Here is a 19,427-nt window from a genome sequence, read left to right on the forward strand (position 1 = left end):
AAATAGAGTCAATCTCTCTCTGAATCTCTCCCCAAGACCATATCTTGCTGTTGAATATTCCCCTCACCATGTCCTTTCCACTCTATGATTACACAATTCTCCCTTGTGACTCCGAACGGGTCCGCCAGTGGGCTCCCAAATTCATCGATTTTCGATTGACCGCGCTCAAATCAGCCCCGAGAAATTCCACATCATCCCATGAGCTCGAGGCCGCCATCCCCGAGCAAGAATGGGTATTGAATCTCAGTAAACCGACCTTTCGGGTGCTGCTTTCCACCCCTCACCTCGCAGGTGATGCTGCCACGCCCCTCTGGGACCGTGAATGGGCCGGGATTCTATGTATGCACGGCCCCCTGTATGAGCATCCGGCCGCAGACAACTGTACCACGTCGACCTGGTATCTGGGATCGGGCTTCGTGGTACCGGATCATCGAGGAAGTCGTGTCATGTTCGATCTCTTTCATTTTGGTGTGCAGCAAGCGCGGATTCTTGACTTGAAGCAGCACAATCAGCGAGGATTCCAGACGGCTCAGTGTCGCACTCGTGTCCAAGTGATGACATCGCCCGGGCAGACGAGCCAAAGGTCATCAACTACTATCGAACTGGTGGCCTTGAGATTACGGAACATTTGACACTGGGAGAATTTTCCAAACGAGGGCCAAATTTGCTATACAAACTGGATCACCTCGCCATGCCGATCGTTGTGATGGAGAAGTATGTGGAACATGAGGTGGCGATCATATCGCGGCTGTGAGCGATTTTATAGATCTGCAAACTATCGCTTCCTTTTTCCTTTCTTCTCCTGCGGGGTATGTCTTTTTTGGGTGAGAATCGAGGTAGGAATTTTAGAAATATCATGCGTACCTAGCTTCAATGCCACTTTTTACCTCATTCCACCTGCCTTTTGCATCACATTATGGCTGCCACCGAATCGAGAGATGATCACGCAGAACCAAAGGCTGAAGAAGCCTCTGAAAAGAGCCCCCCCTAGCGTATTTGACCACGAAACGCCAAATCTCCCTTTGAATGCCCGGACTTGGACCATCTTCTGCGCGCTGGCGGTTCTCTCGTTCACCATCTCACTCGAGGCTGCCGTGCTGGTCCCGGTGCTACCGGTATGTCCTGACGCCTGGGTCCCTTCCCTTATCTCCCTTTCCTTTCTCACACCTGTATCTGTAGTCCATTGCCTCTGCTCTTCACGGAAGTACAAGCAGCACCTTATGGGCCGGCTCGTCCTACCTGCTAACGGTAGCGGTCTTCCAGCCCCTCATCGGCGCCCTGTCTGAGGAATTCGGCCACCAGACACTGCTACTGGGATCTATTGCTCTGTTCAATATCGGTGTTCTCGTCTGCTCCCTGTCTCACCAGATGACTGCCTTCTTGGTGGGCAGATCGATCCAGGGCCTCGGTGGGGGTGGCATTCTCGCTCTCATCAACATCATCCCCACTGCCATGGCGTCTCTCCGCCAAAGGCCTACCGCCATTATGCTGAACCAGGTCGGATACGCAGCGGGCGCCATTCTCGGTCCGGTGCTCGGTGGTCTCATCGGGCAGTATAACACCTGGCGATGGAGTTTCTACCTCAACTTCCCCCTCTGCGGCGTCACCATTCCAATCTTGGTCTTTGGCCTGAAGGGCCATGGCAGCGCCATCTCTCTTAGGGAGCAGTTTCTTCGCCTCGATTACATTGGGGCAGTGCTCTTCCTCAGCAGCGCCTGCTCGCTGTTGATTGGCATCATCTGGGGAGGCGAACAGTATCCGTGGCGGAGCTGGCAGACCCTGCTACCAATCTTCTGCGGCGTGGTTGGCATCATCGCCACCCTAGCATGGGAGGCCTACCTAGCTCCCAGGCCCTTTCTGTGCCTGTCGTTGTTCAGAGTCCGAGCCGCGAGTGCAGTCTATCTCGGCACTTGCTTCCAAGGATTTGTGGTACGTGTCTTGTGCGTCCCCATGAAGAATCAATCACCTAATTAACAATCTCTAGTTGTTCTGTCAGTTGTACTATCTACCCGTCTATTTCGAGGGTGTGCGAGGCTACTCCATCGCGAGCACCGGACTGGCCTTCCTTCCAGTGACCGGGGCCATGATCGTGGGCAGTCTGGGATCTGGGTCCCTCATCCATAATACCGCTCGATTGCGCTGGATCATCATCGCCGGCTGGACGCTGGCTCTTGTTTCGACCGGCATGCTCTTTGTATTCAACCAAACCACTCAGACCTACAAATGGGTCTTAATCCTCCTCCTCGTCGGACTCGGCCACGGTACGCTCATCGTCTCCCTCAACTACGCCCTGCAGGTACTCGCAGAAGACCGCCAAGTCGCGCATGCCATGTCCATGTACACCTTCCTGCGTTCCTTCGGCATGTGTCTCGGGGTTGCGGCTGGGAGCAGCTTGCTCCAGAATGCGCTCAGATCGCAAAGCTCTCAATCAAGTTCGGCCACGGCTCTTATGGATATTACGAATCTAGCCACTCATCCCGAGTTGCCTCCGGCTCTGTTGATCAGTTTCCGGTATACATGTGCGGTGATGACTGGGGTAGCGATTGTAGGTCTGGTGCTTTCATTCGTGTATGCGGTGTCTTCTTCGGATATTAGAAACCGTTAATATAAAATAGCGACTATCTGTCAAAGCTATACACCCGCTCAGAAGCAGCTCATGTGGTTTGCCTGCAAAGATCTTGGTCGGCTCTCCAGCAACCACAAACTGCACAGCGCGCTCGTGGCTTTTATACTCCTTTTTGGTCAATCAAAATTTTATTTATTATTAGATTTTTGGTTATTCTATATTGTGGTAGATTTGAGTGGTAAAATACCGTACATTGCGTTTTATATATCTGTTGTAGTCGGGATTGTCGTCTACAACAACGACCGTCACATGATCGGAGCCTTAATAACAAGGTGTTCGCTTCCAGGGCATAGTAAGCATTCGCGGATAGTATCAGTACTTAGAGAACACACACACACATACACACACATCTGCTCGTGTCACGGTTTTCGGTCTGTTCGCTGTTGCGGTAACAGCGTATCGGTTGCGAAGGGCTCGAATGTCCTAGGTGCGGTTTCTCGGTAGGGTGCTGCGTTGTCTGTTGCGATAATAGCGACGTACTCGCCCTTTGAGGTTTGCGGTTCTGTCATTTCTTGCGGTCGCTACGGGTCGTTTACGGAGGGCTCGAATGCCCTAGGACGTCGGATCTCGATATGGTACTCTCTTGCCTACAACACCACAGCAGCTAGTTAGTTATAGTGCGCCTTCCAAGCCCTGGAGGTTCCTAGGGTGCTCTGGAATCTGAGGCCTAATGTGTTCACATTGTACCTAGGTAGCCAGTACTAGTAACTAGGTTACTAACTACTACTAGTAGTGTTTGTATAGCCCCCCGGTATTACTACTACAGTACCTAGGTATATAAACTCGATACCTAGTAAGTAAACTCTGATTAAAATGGAGACTGCTGCCTACTGCCCAGATGGCAGGAGCCGAGGCATGCCTAGGTACTACTAGTAGGAATATTTGCAGGTTTTCATAACTTTGGCGGACTGTAGCGACTCGGATAGGTACCAGTATGCAATAGCCTGGCAGGTGAATAGCAGGGTGAGCATGTGAGACTGAATTATTGAGACCAATCAGAAGGTTCATATATCAATTTCAAAAGACGGGATTATTTTCACAGGACTACTGGGATCCTTCAAGTGCTGTACCGCTTTGAAAGCGATGGAATGAGCTTTTGTTGAATCTTGGAAGTACCTTGGTGTCATTCCCTTCTGGTGAGGAAGAGCGTCTCTCATCAAATTTGCCCTGAGGGCTGCCGCAATGGGATCCCAAAATCTGAGCCACTAACCAAGAATTTATTCAAGGTCCTTGAATTGAGCCTTGAGCCGTCGAGAATTACGAATTGCCAATTTAGCAATGGCAATCTCGATCCGATGGAAAGTCCGCATACGTTATGGCTGAGAATCTTACTCAAGCTTCATAGAGCCAATAAATGTCTTGGAATTCATCAATGGCCGGATAGTCTAGTTGGTTATGACGCATCGTTAACACCGATGAGGTCCTCGGATCGAGCCCGGGTCTGGTCACAATTCTTTTTGCCTTTTCTTTTTTTTGCTGCTTGATTTAATCGTTCGGGGTGGGTGGGCCCCGTCTGACGAACGAGAGAAACAGCAACTCACCGCCATCAAAATTTGCTACCATGTTAGACACAAATAGATGGCAGAGAAGCAACATTGAAAGGTCAAAGGGCCACATTGAAGGTTCAACCTAACGTGGGCTTCGTGGGAGGTGTCATCTATTCTGCAGAGAATTGGTTGTTGCGGCTTGACCATTTCCTAGCCTCTGGTCTGGTAGTGCAACATTGAAGCTTTCAAGGCTAATATCTGATGCGGACATAGAGTTCAAGTTGCAACAATGGAATCTTGCTAGCCGTCCAAAGGTTGTTTGCTCCGAATTAGTATATGATATTGTCACCGTTAGCAGTAATAGTAGGGGCATCTCCCAGTGCGAGTTTAAAAATTCTGCCAGCGGGAGCCCTGGAGGCTACTACTAGTAGCTTTCAAGCCCTGGATATTTATCAGTACTAGTAGCCTTCTATATACTTTCGTGACCGGAAGGAGACTAGAGGCTTAAACTTGAGTTTTCATTCAACTTGAAACCCAGCTTGCAAGGCATCGTTAACACTAGACATCGGGATCGCGACCCGTGAACTCCCTGCCATTGGCGGTGATTTTGAGCATTAGATTTCAATGAAAGATCGTGCATCTTTGACATACTCTCTTATGGAGAGCATATGTTTGAACCATACACTGGACGGGCTCGACTATTTGCATCTCAGCCGATCAGATAATTCAATTTGTCCTAGGACAGATCTGGATGTGACGGCATTCTTCTGTTGCGATACAGCATCTACTGCAGGTGCCTACTAGGTACCTACTAAGTAGTATCTCGTCCTCCGCCCAAGGATGGCCCCGAAGATTTACTAAGTTCAAGTTGTCCACGGGTCGAACACCAACTTGAATCCGAGTCTAATATAATATATTTCTACTCCCGACTCGGAGGTCCCGGGGTCGGTTCCGACCTTTGGAACTTGAAGGTTCCAAGGTTGCTGATTTGAGATCTACAATTTTGGTAACTGGTAGGACAGCACGCGTATCGCACCGTGCTTTTAAAACTTTATATAAAGCACCGGAAAATCTCAGAGTACCCGCAGGTGGTGCACTGAACGCTGCGATCAAGTTTAAACCCAGTTCTCATACGTATTGTAAGAGCGATAGAACGTTCATATAGGTACCCCTATACCACCTTAAAAGATCACACGAATTCCATCGTGCCAAATCTCCGCGGAATAATACTTGACAGCGGAGATAGTAGGACTATCCCAGCCCCAAGTCTCCGCCTAATATGGGTCTATGGAGCGAAGTCAAGAAATCCACCGAGGGAAGAATGCCGAAGCTCGACGGTGTATTTGCATAGGCTGTTATAGAAGTCTTACTATTTCGAACTAAGGAACGGCGTGGCTATCCAATGGGAAACGGTCATTTCGGATAACGTGGCTTGGCCAGGGTTATGAGAAGCTTTTTTGCCAATTTCGTGGCATCCATGGCACTGCAGCCAAGAAAGTCAAGACTTCGGATTTTGTCGTAGGTTCACGATTGAAGGATGCCTTTTTAACGCAGGACGAGAGCGATATAACTGTGGACTACGGCTATACGCTCCAATCGAAGTTAGAGAATGTCTATCCTCATTTGGTTTTTCCCAAGGGTTGGCTAGAAGGCGCGCAGATACGGGGAAGTCGGATCCACCGCGCTGGCTATTTTACCCGGGCACCTTAAACCATCCCCGCATCCCTCCCATGTTCGGGATCAATCTGGGGACCGACAATTGACCAGGAGAGGACGGGCTGGGAGTAAGCTCCTCCATCGGTCAACATCCGAAAGTATGATCAAGCCATCAATCCAGATAGAAGAGATGGTAAACCAAACGAGCACCCCGCGCCAAGCTTCGCCCCCGGCCCGCCGAGTCTCGGAGAAAAGGTTATTTGGCCGGCGTTGCACTCCTGATAGAGCTTCGTGGCCAACACGTTTGGGCCTTATGTGGCCATGCTGTACCTGCTGCACCGTCCCTATTGGTTTTTGGACTATGATTCGACCGAGAACCTCCAACGGCATTTGTGCGGTGCGTTGCTGTGCCGGTTGTGCGAAGAAATTAGGCTAAGTCGGCAAGGATTTCTGCCCGCGCCATAGGATAGGCCGAGGTAATCCATAGGCCGACCTAGTTAGGGCCGATAGATCGGACGGCATGAGGACATGGGATGACTCCGTTGGACGGAGACTTGAAGTGGGTCCGAGTCGCGGGGAGGGCTTGGGGATTGTTTTCTTTCTCTCCACATCCCCGGGCTGGGCAGATCGGCGGAGTAAGTCTGGCCCGATAGACATAGAGGGGGTGTGCAATCACGGAATAATAGGCGAAGCTACCATGCGAGGCGAGGACTTTCCGAAGTCGGCGAATTTTTGTATCGGCGCGGATTCTCCGGATGTTCCCCGGATGTGACGTTGGAACAGGGGAGGGATTTCCCCAGAGTTCAAGTCAAAATGCGGGAGGGGAGGAACAGGAACCATAGGAAATGACGGGTGGCCCGGCGATGGGAACCAATCTAGAGAGACTCATAACGTGAAAGGGGTTAGGAACAGCGTCATTGAGATAAACCTTGATTCAAGAAGTTGCGCCCCAGTTCAGCCACCAGAATCAAATTCCAAATGTAGCACAGACTCATAGGCGAAAGAGAGAACGAGAAATAGCTACCATGTCCAAAAGCCTCCAAGATGCCCACATTTACCTCCAACCGTCAAGATCGGCAGTCCAACCCTGGTCGCGCGCCCTTCATTCGTGTTTGGCCCCAGAGGATGTTGACTCGCGTGCGCCAGACGAATGAGATAAAGCGGGGTTAGTCCAGCGTGACAGTCCTTAAGTTCGAAGTTAATAATTATTAGGGCAGTAAACTGAGTAGGAGTGCTGCTGATACTAGCGGAGGTGAAAAAGGAAAGCCGACGTCGGTATTTAATACAGGCCTCCCCTGCCTTTCAAGTTCAAGTCTCTCCCCCTTTCAACTTCCTTCCCAACCCATATTTTTGTCTTTTGTCTTTGGCCCCCAGATATACTCTCATCTGGATAGTGGCGCCATGGCAGACACACAAGACCACTCGGCCATGCCGTTGGACTCTCACTCACCGGATATTGAGGAGAATATGAGTATCGGCCGCTACATCGCGACGCGCATTCCATCTCTTAAACCCCCCATGAGACCGGCCCCAAACCCATTTAAGGCTTTGACTCTACTAAACCGCCAACAATGGCTTTTCTTCGCAGTATGTATCTCCTTAGACTTACCCTCTGCCTACAAGCAAACAATATACTACATCTACTCCACTCCCATTCTTCCTCCCCCCCACGCCGAATAGAAAATACCATCCCAGAAAAAGCAAAACTAAACCAACACTTCCTTCTAGGTCGCTTTCGCTGGATGGTCATGGGATGCCTTCGATTTCTTCACCGTCTCTCTCACAACCTCCCAGCTAGCCAAAACCTTCGACAAATCCGTCACAGATATCACCTGGGGAATCACCCTAGTTCTAATGCTCCGATCCGTCGGCGCCATCACATTCGGAATCGCCTCTGATCGCTGGGGCCGTAAATGGCCATTCGTAGTCAATCAGCTCCTCTTCATCGTCCTCGAGCTCGGTGCTGGTTTCTGCCAGACATATAAGCAATTCCTGGCCTGTCGAGCTCTGTTCGGAATTGCCATGGGTGGTCTATACGGAAACGCGGCTGCTACGGCTCTCGAGGACTGTCCCCCCCGAGGCCCGTGGTATTGTTTCCGGTCTCCTGCAGCAAGGTTATGCTTTCGGATACTTGCTCGCGACGGCCTTCGCTCGGGGTCTGGTTGATACCACGCCTCACGGCTGGCGTCCGTTATATTGGTTTGCGGCCTGTCCGCCAGTGTTGATTATTGCTTTCCGTCTTTGCTTGCCTGAGACGGAGACTTTCCGGCGCAGACAGGCGACGAGAGAGGAGGTGCGTGGTGGTGTTGCGGCATCGTTTATGTCTGAAGGAAAGGTCGCTTTGAAGCGTCATTGGCTTTTGCTGGTCTATCTCGTCCTGTTGATGGCTGGATTCAATTTCATGGTATGTCTATTTTTTCTCTCCTACTATTGTCTTCTTGAGACAATGAGTGTAGTACTAATACAATCACGCAGTCTCACGGCTCCCAAGATCTCTACCCCACCATGTTGGAGAACCAGTTCCAATTCTCCAAGAACGCCGTAACGGTCACACAAGTCGTTGCCAACCTAGGAGCCCTGACTGGTGGTACTCTCTGCGGCTGGGCTAGTCAGATCTTCGGCCGTCGCTTCTCGATCATCGTCATCTGCATCGTTGGTGGCGCCCTGTTATACCCATACACATTTGTCACAAGCCACAACGTCATCGCAGCGGCGTTCTTCGAACAGTTTATGGTCCAAGGTGCCTGGGGAGTGATCCCCATCCACCTCATGGAGTTATCCCCCGGTTCAATCCGGACCTTCGCCGTCGGCACAGCCTACCAGCTCGGTAACCTCGTTTCGTCGGCCAGTTCGACGATCGAGTCGACGATCGGCGAGCGTTTCCCACTGCCGCCGACGAAGGAGGCTGCCAAGCGCTACGAGTACGGCAAGGTCATTTGCATCTTCATGGGCTGTGTCTTTGCGTATACTATTCTGATCACGCTGGCTGGGCCGGAGCGTCTGGGTCGGAACTTTGATGCGGAGCACGATGCTGATTTGGCGGAGGTTGCTGCTACCCGTGGTATGGATCGCGATGAGAGTGATCCTGAGAAGGCGACTGCCAGACACGTTTAGCTTGGAGTTGCGATGTGTGGCTGGCTGGGTTGAGTTATGGCTACCATCTATGGATTGAATCTAAGAGATGAGATACCCCCGTGATGATGAGATGATTTATCAGATATGGTCGCTATTGGCCAGGAGATGTGAATTTGAACTACGCAGATCATGCATAGCTCGTTAGATAGCTAATTGGATAATATTTGGTTAGGATAAACCAATGCGATGCGTACTTGAGTGAATACTAGTAGAAGAGGGCCATTCATTATGTGTTGCGTATATACCTTACTTACTAAAGTAGCTATCATGGTCTTGGCATCAGAGCTTATGCTAAGAAAAGCCCGAGCCCGACTCGAAAAGTCGAATACTAATGCAAGGATGAATATCCACGTCAGCCGATGTCGCAATTTGAGAATCGCGAGAAGCACAAAATAGCAACGACAATCTGAGTCTGCTTAAATGAAAGCTTATTCCGGTCATTTCTGGCCGGTCTAAGAGTTGAAGAATTTCTTCATATCGATCCTGGGGAGTTTGTATGTAGTGGAGAATGGAACAGGTCTTACCTGGCACTGATTCAACTGCGGGACCCCAAAAGACACTACTAGTAGTAAGCCGCATGAATTGCCGTGGGAAATGGAACATTGTCAGCCTTTTATAGGCGATGGCTGACCCCGCACTGAGCAAATACCGGACTCGACTTACAGGGGTTGCACGACCGTGCAGGCGAATCGTGTCTATAATTGGTCTGGGTGATGGTGGGCGGCTAGTGAAATGCCAGCTTGAAACTGGGAAGATCCGAGCTGCTGATACGAATGTTTCATTTTGAGTTCTAGTACTACTACTAGTACTATATTGGAGTACATCAGAGCGTGGATAGAATAGAGTCGTATAAGGTATACACTAGTGTTTATGGTAGATAACCAACGAGGTACGAGGTACAAGGTGCTACAAGTGTGGGGTAATCAAATTAGTAGTAAGGTAATAATTATGCCTTACTTTTACGGAATACTGTGTTTGGTGTGACTTGCTTTACGCGTGCTGCAGGTCCTTGGGGACTGCCAGTGGTTGTTGGTTGCCTGGGGAGGCCGCGTGTACTAAGAAGTTAATACGGTATACCTAGGCACACACTGTAACTTTTATGTCTGCTATAGCTATAACCATATACTCATATAACTAGACTGAAGAATAAAGACTATATAGCTAACTATACCTAGGTACCTAGGTAAGTGACTATAGTCCAAAGTAAATAGTACTAGTATAAACCACTGCCAAGCCTTTCCAAAAGCGTCCAGATTCGCAAGATCTGCCAGATGATACCTAGGGTAGACGGTTTTACTCCACTCTTCAGGTTCCGGGTATTGGCACTTTTTCAGGGACTTTTCAGGGACTAGGATTTACACTCGGACTGGACCGATTTTAGGAACTCCCCTATATTTCCAGCAATTCACACCTTTCTGGTGGCAACTGATAACCCACTACACTTTTTTGCCAAGTCCGACCACCAACACCAACAGCCCCGGGGCCGCTCCCGTTTCTCCCTCTCCCTCTTCTGCCTCGAAATCTCCCTCTCCTCTCCCCCAACCTTTCCTTCTCCCTTCGCATTCCATTACCCCTTCCTCCCCCTCCCCTCCCTCCCCCAGCTCAATCACGGGTCCTGTGTGGCCAGCCCTGTGCCAAGATCCTGTGCTGGATGAGTCCCGACTCCGCTTCCTCAAATGCACAGACGTTCGTCTGGCTCTCCTGTCGCGGACGACACTGACGATTCCCCGACTCGATCTCCAGACGATCATGGCCATATCATCGAGAATCACGATAATTCTCGGTCGCAAATAGCCAGGCACGGCACCAGCTTTGATCTCCGCCGCGATACCGGTAGCTCCACGCCGCGTTCCCGAAACTCCAGTCTGTGGCGCACTCCCTCCTCGCAACCTTCCAACGACACCAAAGCCATGCCATTGGACTCTCCGCGATTGCCAATGGAGGCCACCTCCCCAGATGGCCGTCGAGCCCGTCAGTCACGCCAGAGGAGTCCCTGGTCGATATCCATCCTCACCGCCGTCACCACTTTCGCTGCCGTTGCCTTTCTCATCGCCATCTTTCAGTCGTTTACCGAACGACAGGCCGGTCACAGTGGCTGTGGTGTCCCTATGATGAGCCCAACCTTCATCCGGATGCTGGAATTCGACACCGAACATACGCGCTTCGCGAGCAAATACAATCTGTTCCTTTACCGGGAGGAGGGCGTAGACCCATACACACAGGATAATATCGGAGTAGGAGGATCTTTCCTTGTTGATTTGTCCCAAGTGACAGCTTGCTGACTGTCCGATCGCATTTAGTTGAACGGTGTTCCCGTCCTTTTTCTTCCCGGCAATGCAGGCAGCTACCGACAGGTCCGATCCTTGGCCGCCGAGGCTTCGCGACACTACTACGACGTGGTTCGACACGATGAAGACCGACATGCGAACGGTGTTCGTAGCTTAGACTTTTTCATGGTGGACTTCAATGAGGACATGGCCGCCTTTCACGGCCAGACCTTGTTGGACCAGGCCGAATACGTGAACGAGGCGATCTCCTACATCCTATCACTATACCACGATCCCCGACGAACGAGACGAGACCCCGCATTGCCAGATCCCAGCGCCGTAGTCTTGATCGGACACTCTATGGGTGGTATCGTGGCTCGCACGACTTTGACCATGGCCAATTACCAAGCCAACTCGGTCAATTCGATCATCACAATGTCTGCGCCTCACGCAAAGCCACCGGTTTCCTTCGACTCCGACATCGTCCACACCTATAAGCAAATCAACGACTATTGGCGTGAGGCCTATTCACAAACCTGGGCCAACAACAACCCGCTATGGCATGTTACTCTGATTTCGATCGCTGGTGGCGCGCGCGATACCGTTGTGCCCTCGGACTATACCAGTATTTCATCTCTCGTACCCGAGACGCACGGATTCACCGTGTTCACATCTTCCATTCCTGACGTGTGGATCGGTATGGACCATCTGTCGATCACCTGGTGCGACCAGTTCCGGAAATCGATCATCAAATCACTCTTTGAGATCATCGACGCGCGGCGCCCAACTCAAACGAAGCCCCGAGCGGAGCGCATGCGAGCTCTCAAGCGCTGGTACCTAACTGGCTTAGAATCGGTGGCCGAGAGGACCCTTGCTCAGAAGGAGCCAGACACTCTCCTTACTCTCGAGGACAATGCCAACACCATTCTCGCCCAGGGTCAACGGTTGATTCTACGCGAGCTTGGTGAGAGACATGGCCCGGATGTTCGCCTCCTGCCGATCCCTCCGCAGGGTGTCTCCGGCAAGAAATTTACTCTTCTTACGGATCAAACTCTCAACAGCCAGGGTAATGTCGAAGTCCTGTTCTGCAGCGTGTTTCCTCTGAACAATGGTCGCTCGACGGTCTTTTCGATGAACCTGGATTTCTCCGGTGGCACTGTGGGCTCAACCCGCTTGGCTTGCAAGAGTGCGGCGGAGGATGTTATCCACCTACCTGCCTCCACTCGCGAATCAAAGAAACCCTTTGACCCCGTTCCGCCATTTTCCTATCTCCAATATGATTTGGAGGGACTTGCCGAGCATCAGTTTGTTGCTGTCGTCGACAAAGCTAACGTGCCTACCCACGGCTTTGTGGTCGCGGAGTTCTCAGACAGCTCCGACTCCATGCTTCGAGCAAAGGTTGGGTTAGGAAGCTTGTTAAGCGCAGGTCTCAAAATGCGGCTTCCAGCCAACCGACCTATGCTCACAGAAGTGAACATCCCAGCTTTGCATTCCAGTCTTCTGGACTATCGGCTGAAGGTCACACGCCATGTTGGAAAAGACCAGAAAGAAGAACTCTTCGCTCCTCTACTGCGCCAGTCCATCTCCGACCCTCACGAGTCGAAGTTCTTCGTCAATGTGAATGAAGTCAATGTCAATCTACATGGCGTGGCTCCGTTCATGCCATCTCCTATTCGCGAGCAGGCTGCCTCGGGTGGTGTGTCATTTCAGCTATGGACTGACCCTAGCTCCGGTTCGACGGTGGATGTTTCTCTTCAGGTGGATATCACCGGCAGTCTTGGTGAGCTGGTGATGCGGTATAGAACTATCTTTGCCGCTTTCCCTTTGCTTGTCGTGGCTCTCGTGCTACGAAAGCAATTCCAAATATACGACGAGACGGGTTATTTTATTCCCTTCACCGACGGACTCGGCCGAGCACTTCGGTCTTCCCTTCCACTTCTGTTGGTCGCCATGTCGCTTTTGGCATCTTCTCTTGCGACCTCCAAAGCTCTCCCTCAGTCCGATGATCCGTTCCATTGGCGGACGAACTCGACTGAGACTCCTCTCGATTTCACCAAAAACGATCTCCTCCTTGGCTCTCAGGATGCATTCTTCTGGTTCCTTGTCCCGATCTTCGGTGTTATAAGCGTTGGTGTTTGTGTCTTGGTCAATTACGTTGCCCTTCTTCTCGTCAACATTTTCTCCCTAATTTATGGGGCTGTGCACAGCAAATCGGGTTATATACGGCGCGAGGACCGAGGAAATCTTCCTATTTTCAATTGCCCCACCCCCCGACGACGCGTGATTCACACCGCAGTCCTTCTCCTTCTCGTCTCGACCATCATCCCCTACCAATTCGCTTACATGGTCGCCTGCATAGTGCAGCTGGCCACGACTGTGCGGGCACAGTGGCACGCCAAGGAAACCAGGACCACCTCTCACATCAACTTCGATAACTACGCCCACTCGATTCTTATCCTCATGCTCTGGATTCTTCCGATCAATGTCCTGGTTCTCCTAGTCTGGGCGCATAACCTCGTGGTCCATTGGTTTATGCCATTCTCCTCCCATCACAACGTCCTATCCATCATGCCATTTCTCCTTCTCGTCGAGACAATGACCAGCGGTGCGATGATCCCGCGCATCACAACTCGGTATGTAAAATTTCCCACTCGGCCCACTATCCACCAGTACTAGTGCTAACTACAACAGCTTCAAACATGTCACTTCGACGATCTTCTTCGCCATCGCAATGTACTCCGCTGTCTACGGCGTGACATACGCCTATCTCCTGCACCACCTAGCAAACCTGCTTGCGGCGTGGTTTGTCGGTATATATTTAGTCGGCAACAATTTCTCCCCGCGCCGGTTATGGCGCATAATCGACGGCGACGAACCTCCTTCTGAACCGGGCAGTTCGCGCCATGTGAAGAAGAAGCCATGATAGCCATTCCGGCCACATTAAACCCTTTTTTCGGATATCGAAAAATCGAATAAACCTTTCCATCGTTTCTTTCCATTTTCTATTTTCTTTCCTGCTCTGTTGCGCATGGGAATGGAGTTTGAGCGTTTCTTCTTCTTCTTGTTTTTGCCCATTGTACAGTGGAAATGAAGGTCCATCAAGGTCCCCACGCACCCATACCAGATCACACCACACACCATCTAATATCCCCCTTCCGACCTACCTGCGCGAGAAAAGGAAACGATTTTCCAACTCCGCGACTCTCTGATATTTCGTGGCTGGGCTTGGCCTCGCTTCGCTCGATTTAGAGGTACTGCTTGTATATACCTCCTTGCTTTTGACGGTTGTGTTGTTTTATGGATGCTGTCCTGGTTTCAAATAGACATTTCTTATGGATGATGGCGCTATAGAACCGTTTACGATGAGTAGTATTTTTTCATTCATCCATCTACTACCTAGGTACTAGTAGTAGCTACTGCAGGCGGCAGTCCGTACTAGTATCAATCAAGACTCGGGGCGGCAACTTTCTATCTTGTGAGCTTTGTCTCTTAGTGACTCGGATTCTATAGCATACCTAGGTAATCCGCCTGGGCATCCTCATACTAAGACGTAGAATTTGAATTACGGTTTGAGGCACGAATACTTAGATGATGAAATGATGCGTGAAGATACCATGTTAGATCATAGCTGATATTCTTTGTACAATCTAATTCTCAATAATAGAACTAGCTGATCCCAAGCTTTGTTTCTTCCGATCTAGAAAAAGTCTAAAGAATGCCCTGCAAGAATGTAAAATAGGCCGCATCAGCACAACGCAAGCACATATTATACCCAGATTTATCTCGAGAACTGCCCATGTAACTTCGAATGCTCCGCTTGCTGTCATAGCAATTAGTATCCATATACTTTAGAGCAGTATACAACATACCAGTTAAATTATCGGCCTGGTAATTGACGAGCTCAACAACGCGCAAGATACCAAAGATGCATACACTAAGCAGAATCAGTATCTTCAACTTACTCAAGACTGTTATGTGTAACAGAAGGCAGAGAAACTTACATCCCACCAAGTCCAAATAACATCGTAATTCGAATCTTCTCAGTCCACGTGAGCATCATTCGCCATACATTTGCAATTGGAATAACCAGGAGAACGACATCTTCGGCGAGAGCTAAAGACCCCATTGTGATAGCAAATGCTTCTTGATTGTCAGGACATCTCCCTTCGATATGCTTCAACCAAAAATAGCGAGGGGGTAAGCATTGCAAGGTATTGCCGACAATGTTTGTGATCCCCCAAGCTATTGTGAAAACTATCAATCCAGTGGTAACCTGTTGCCAAGACCCAACTATGGATAGAAGACGGCGGATGAGCATTATAATGGATAGCTTCACAAAGACATGTGATAGAACCCAAAACTTTTGTCCGAGCCAAAATACCTAATTTGCTGGATTAGTGCTTGAGTACATATGAGGTAAGTTGGGACTTATCCATACAAGTCCGACTCGCCCCTGCGTTTGTCGGGGCAACGCCCAAATATTGTGGCCGACACCATTCAGCGAGGCTATCGTAGAAAATTAGTAAATGACTTGGAGGAGTCCATAGCTTGACACAAGTTCAAGAAAAGAGGAGAGAACCGGGAAGACTTCTGAACGCACCAATTACGACACATGCACTAAGTAGGTAGGAGAAGAGCAATCCAATTCCTAGGAAAAGATCCTCAATGGCTGGCTTCCAGGAAGTTTTATTCCGGCTAAACAGACGTAGAAGGAACGTAATCGTGGCCAGAGTTACAAAAGTGATGGCGATGGCTATAAGGGTTCGACTCCAAGAGGGCGATTCTCGTTGGTCTGGCATGTATATGATATAGTGAGTTGAAAGAATGAATTTCTCAAATTGCAACGGCTTTTCACATCACAGGCAAAATATACGACTAGTAGAAGCTGACTACATAGGTTGCTGTGGGAATTCAATGATGTCAGTACAGGAGTCTCCTACGTAGTAAACTATTGGTCTTGTGGATTAGTCATCATTTTTTTTATCAAACGCTGCGATGGCTAACACTGTGAAAGCCAGAGACCTCACTGGCAGTACTAGGATGAGTAGTTATTTATACATGACCAGACCACCTCCAGCCCTGTTCATTTTACCCCCTCCTTGGTCCTTGGAAGTTCACCGAGTAAAAATGGACATTGAATTCGCCCAAAGACAAGCCCGCAACACAACTCGGACAATTTCCTCAAATCTCACATTCCAACTCCTAACAATCGGCCTTGTGCTAACTCAATTCTCATGCATCTTAGAATTTATCATTATCATTCCTCTCATCAGCGCTTATCTTTTTCTCCCCCTAATCCTCATGTTCCTGGTGTTCTTCGCACCCAATAGGATTGACAATCCAAATCTCGCCATTGATCGGGCGCCGCGCCGACAGACTTTAGCTTTCGAATGAATACCACAGAGTACAGTGCGAATAATCTGATCTGGAGGGCGTTTTCTAGGTTCGCTGGACCCCAGCCTTGAAAACTTGGAATATGATCTACGTTATGTTGCGATGTGATACTTCGAAAATAAATCTGACTAAGATTGTGCTTATCCAAGCTCACCAACCTTACTAGCCTTACTACATTCCTAGGTAGTAGGTTGTCAATAGTGTAAACGAGATAAGAATCTAGACCAGCGTACTAGTACTAGTAGGCATTCAGTGCGAGTCCTGGTGTGCTTATATACTGGTAGAACCGCGTCGAAGAAGTTTCCAACCACAGAGTCCTCCGTAAAATAGTTCTAATAATATCTGGCTCTGCAAACCACCCGTCATGTCGTACCGGTACCTGTTCGCTAAGCCACGCATGCTAGGTACGGAGTACACACACGTACATCCATGCACACTACCAGCCATGCCATCCATCAGCTCAGGCGCCCGCTGGCAGATCCCGAATCCGAGCCAGCAAGGTTTCCCCTTTACGCGGCGGAGATGATAGGTTCGGACGGACCGAATGTATCAGGATAAGGGCCTGAGCGAGACGGGCAGGTCGAAGGGCCCTGGGCATTGACAAAAGAAATATTTCAAAAAGGGGCTGGCTGCGGTGATTGACAGGGGCAGCGTTTGGATTGCGATGGGATCTTTCAGCCTTCGAGCATGGGGTCTACAGTGCGTGAACTTTCATCAGTAGCGTATACTACTGAGGAGTGGATGACTCCGTATCTGTACCTGTATCTGTATCTGAGCGAGATGTATTCGATTTCCTACGTGGACCCATCTACCCCGGATTCCACGCATGAAAGGGGGAGGGTGGGCCCGACATAGACTAGTCACGCAAGGGTGAGATTTTTTTTGCTCAAGGGGAAACCTACCATGCCAGATTTAGAAGGGCAGCAGGAAGAAAGGGGGGCGCGATAAGGCCGCCCCATCGAAGAAACTACTGGGGCGATTTCCGGGGCGCATTTGATGCCAAAGGATCCACTTGACCCCGGACTTTATACTAGTATCTATCACAGTCACAGGAATGGTATACTGGCGGAGGAATTAGGATAGATGGACTCAGTCTTAGTGAGGCTTGAACTGGGAAACTGGGAAAGGAGAGGAACGGATCTGTAACAGTGACTGGAAATGACCACTAGACGACGTAACTGAACTCTACGAATCGAATCAAGTCGAATCAAATCAAATCAAAAACGAGGGTGATTAAAGGAGGGGGCAAACGGCAAACGGCAGCGCCACAATGTACTTTGGGCGTGGAAGGACAAACAGCTGGACAAATCAGATGCCGATGTAAGCGCAAAGAAAACGGAAATTTCTTCTTTTTGCTTGGGACAGCAAGGAAATCTCTTTCCCCCTATTTGACCCGAATCGGGTGAATCGGATCAGCTACGGCCCATGTGAACCGTTCCAGATGACGGGCAAATGCCGGGAGGCAAGAAAAAATCGAGAGGCCAGAGTCAAAGTTTGCTGCATTTGTTTTGAGTTGACACAAGGGATTGTCGACCCACCCGAGCCGGAGTGCCGATATTGAAATTTAATCTTTTGCCACTTGATTTCGGCATACTAGGACTAGTAGGGGTAGGGAGTAGTACTCAAGGTGGTCTACGGGGAACGAAAGGGGAAAGGAGAACTCCGACGCTAGAAGGACTAGAATTTCCGAGCTATGGCTATGTGATGGCCGTGCCAAAGAAGATTTCTATTATGCTCGTCTGAATTAAAAGGAATAAATTAAATATACTAGTACTAGTACCTACTAGGTATCTTGGAAAAAAAAAAAAACCTTGTAGAATGGCCGATAACGATAAGGAGATCAAGCGGTGAGCAAAAAGCGGTGGAAGCTGAACACAGACAGGTTAAGAAGTACAATACAGTGTAGACTGAGACTAGCTGAGACTAAACTGAGACTCATACTTAGCATGGGATAAAAATGGAAGAAATTTTCTAGGATGAGTACATGTGTCTGATGTGCAGTACGGAATACTGCATACTCCGTACAGCACAGCATGTCTTCTATAAGAGGGGTATAGTGATGTCTCATCAAGCATGGGAATTTATTATGAATGCTGGAAGTAGACCACTGGTAATGTATAGTCTCTATTAGTATACTATTCTCTTTGTTCTACTAGTAGTAGTGATACTGCTGGACATAAGATAAAAATATTATATGAGCTGCGCCACCGGATCATGAGTGGCGATTCCTGCAGGCGGGGCAGTACACTACATGTATGTATCTGATTCGGAGTACATTCAAGTAGAGGTACTCTAATACTACTAGTTCTAGTAGGTATTAATTAAAGTATGCTCATTATGTCCATGGCTAGATACACTTATACTTCTAGTACTAGTCTAGTTCTAGATATACCAGTACTATGCTTACCTAGTACGGAGTACCTAGTACAAGATATACGCCTCAGGCACTGGTACCAGCCTCACCAATTAGAACACTGGGATTCGGGAGACTCCTCTCTTCAACCAATCACAAACCATTCAAACCATACTAAACCCATTGCGGACCCTCCCCGCCGCCCGAAGAAAAAAATTTCAGTGGCAGCCCTGGCGGCGAGGGGCCACCACACAGGCGATAAATATCTTCCCCCCCCTTCCTATCCTAATCGCCCCTCCTCTCCTCCTCCCCTATCCTCCCTCTTTCATCTTTCATCTCGAGGTCCTACCCCTCTCCTTTTTCTGTTTTTTTCTTTTCTGCATAGACAGATTAGACTCGTTCTGCAAAAAGAGCGATTGCTGCGTCTTTGAACAGCCGACGCAGCCTGGGCCACACAGCTCACAGTGATACCCATAGAAAAAACTCTTTCTTTACTCTAATTCCCCCTC

The 19,427-nt window shown here is 49.4% G+C and overlaps 5 protein-coding genes across 5 annotated transcripts; 4 read left to right on the forward strand and 1 right to left on the reverse strand.

Annotated features, from left to right (window-relative positions):
* Positions 1 to 68: 68 nt before the first annotated feature.
* On the forward strand, positions 69 to 632 carry N7533_012192 (uncharacterized protein; the record flags this gene model as incomplete). The annotated part of the gene is made up of 1 exon (XM_057108842.1): positions 69 to 632. The coding sequence occupies one exon, from the start codon at positions 69 to 71 to the stop codon at positions 630 to 632; it is 564 nt and encodes a 187-aa protein (XP_056953943.1).
* A 306-nt stretch (positions 633 to 938) lies between these two features.
* N7533_012193 (uncharacterized protein) lies at positions 939 to 2,605 on the forward strand (the record flags this gene model as incomplete). The annotated part of the gene is made up of 3 exons (XM_057108843.1): positions 939 to 1,115; positions 1,180 to 1,929; positions 1,985 to 2,605. 3 exons carry the CDS (start codon positions 939 to 941, stop codon positions 2,603 to 2,605), a joined length of 1,548 nt encoding a protein of 515 aa, XP_056953944.1.
* A 4,565-nt stretch (positions 2,606 to 7,170) lies between these two features.
* Positions 7,171 to 8,883, forward strand: N7533_012194 (sugar transporter family protein; the record flags this gene model as incomplete). The annotated part of the gene is made up of 4 exons (XM_057108844.1): positions 7,171 to 7,356; positions 7,498 to 7,837; positions 7,884 to 8,173; positions 8,245 to 8,883. 4 exons carry the CDS (start codon positions 7,171 to 7,173, stop codon positions 8,881 to 8,883), a joined length of 1,455 nt encoding a protein of 484 aa, XP_056953945.1.
* Positions 8,884 to 10,580: 1,697 nt separating this feature from the next.
* N7533_012195 (GPI inositol-deacylase) lies at positions 10,581 to 14,094 on the forward strand (the record flags this gene model as incomplete). Its single annotated transcript, XM_057108845.1, has 3 exons — positions 10,581 to 11,138; positions 11,205 to 13,804; positions 13,863 to 14,094. The coding sequence occupies 3 exons, from the start codon at positions 10,581 to 10,583 to the stop codon at positions 14,092 to 14,094; spliced, it is 3,390 nt and encodes a 1,129-aa protein (XP_056953946.1).
* Positions 14,095 to 14,949: 855 nt separating this feature from the next.
* Positions 14,950 to 15,297, reverse strand: N7533_012196 (uncharacterized protein; the record flags this gene model as incomplete). Its single annotated transcript, XM_057108846.1, has 3 exons — positions 14,950 to 14,987; positions 15,041 to 15,105; positions 15,173 to 15,297. The coding sequence occupies 3 exons, from the start codon at positions 15,295 to 15,297 to the stop codon at positions 14,950 to 14,952; spliced, it is 228 nt and encodes a 75-aa protein (XP_056953947.1).
* Between the last annotated feature and the right edge of the window lie 4,130 nt (positions 15,298 to 19,427).

This window comes from Penicillium manginii, assembly GCF_028828005.1.
Source record: "Penicillium manginii strain IBT 31320 chromosome Unknown utg000009l:1.0-3297300.0:1.0-3298630.0, whole genome shotgun sequence".
NCBI lineage: Eukaryota > Fungi > Ascomycota > Eurotiomycetes > Eurotiales > Aspergillaceae > Penicillium > Penicillium manginii.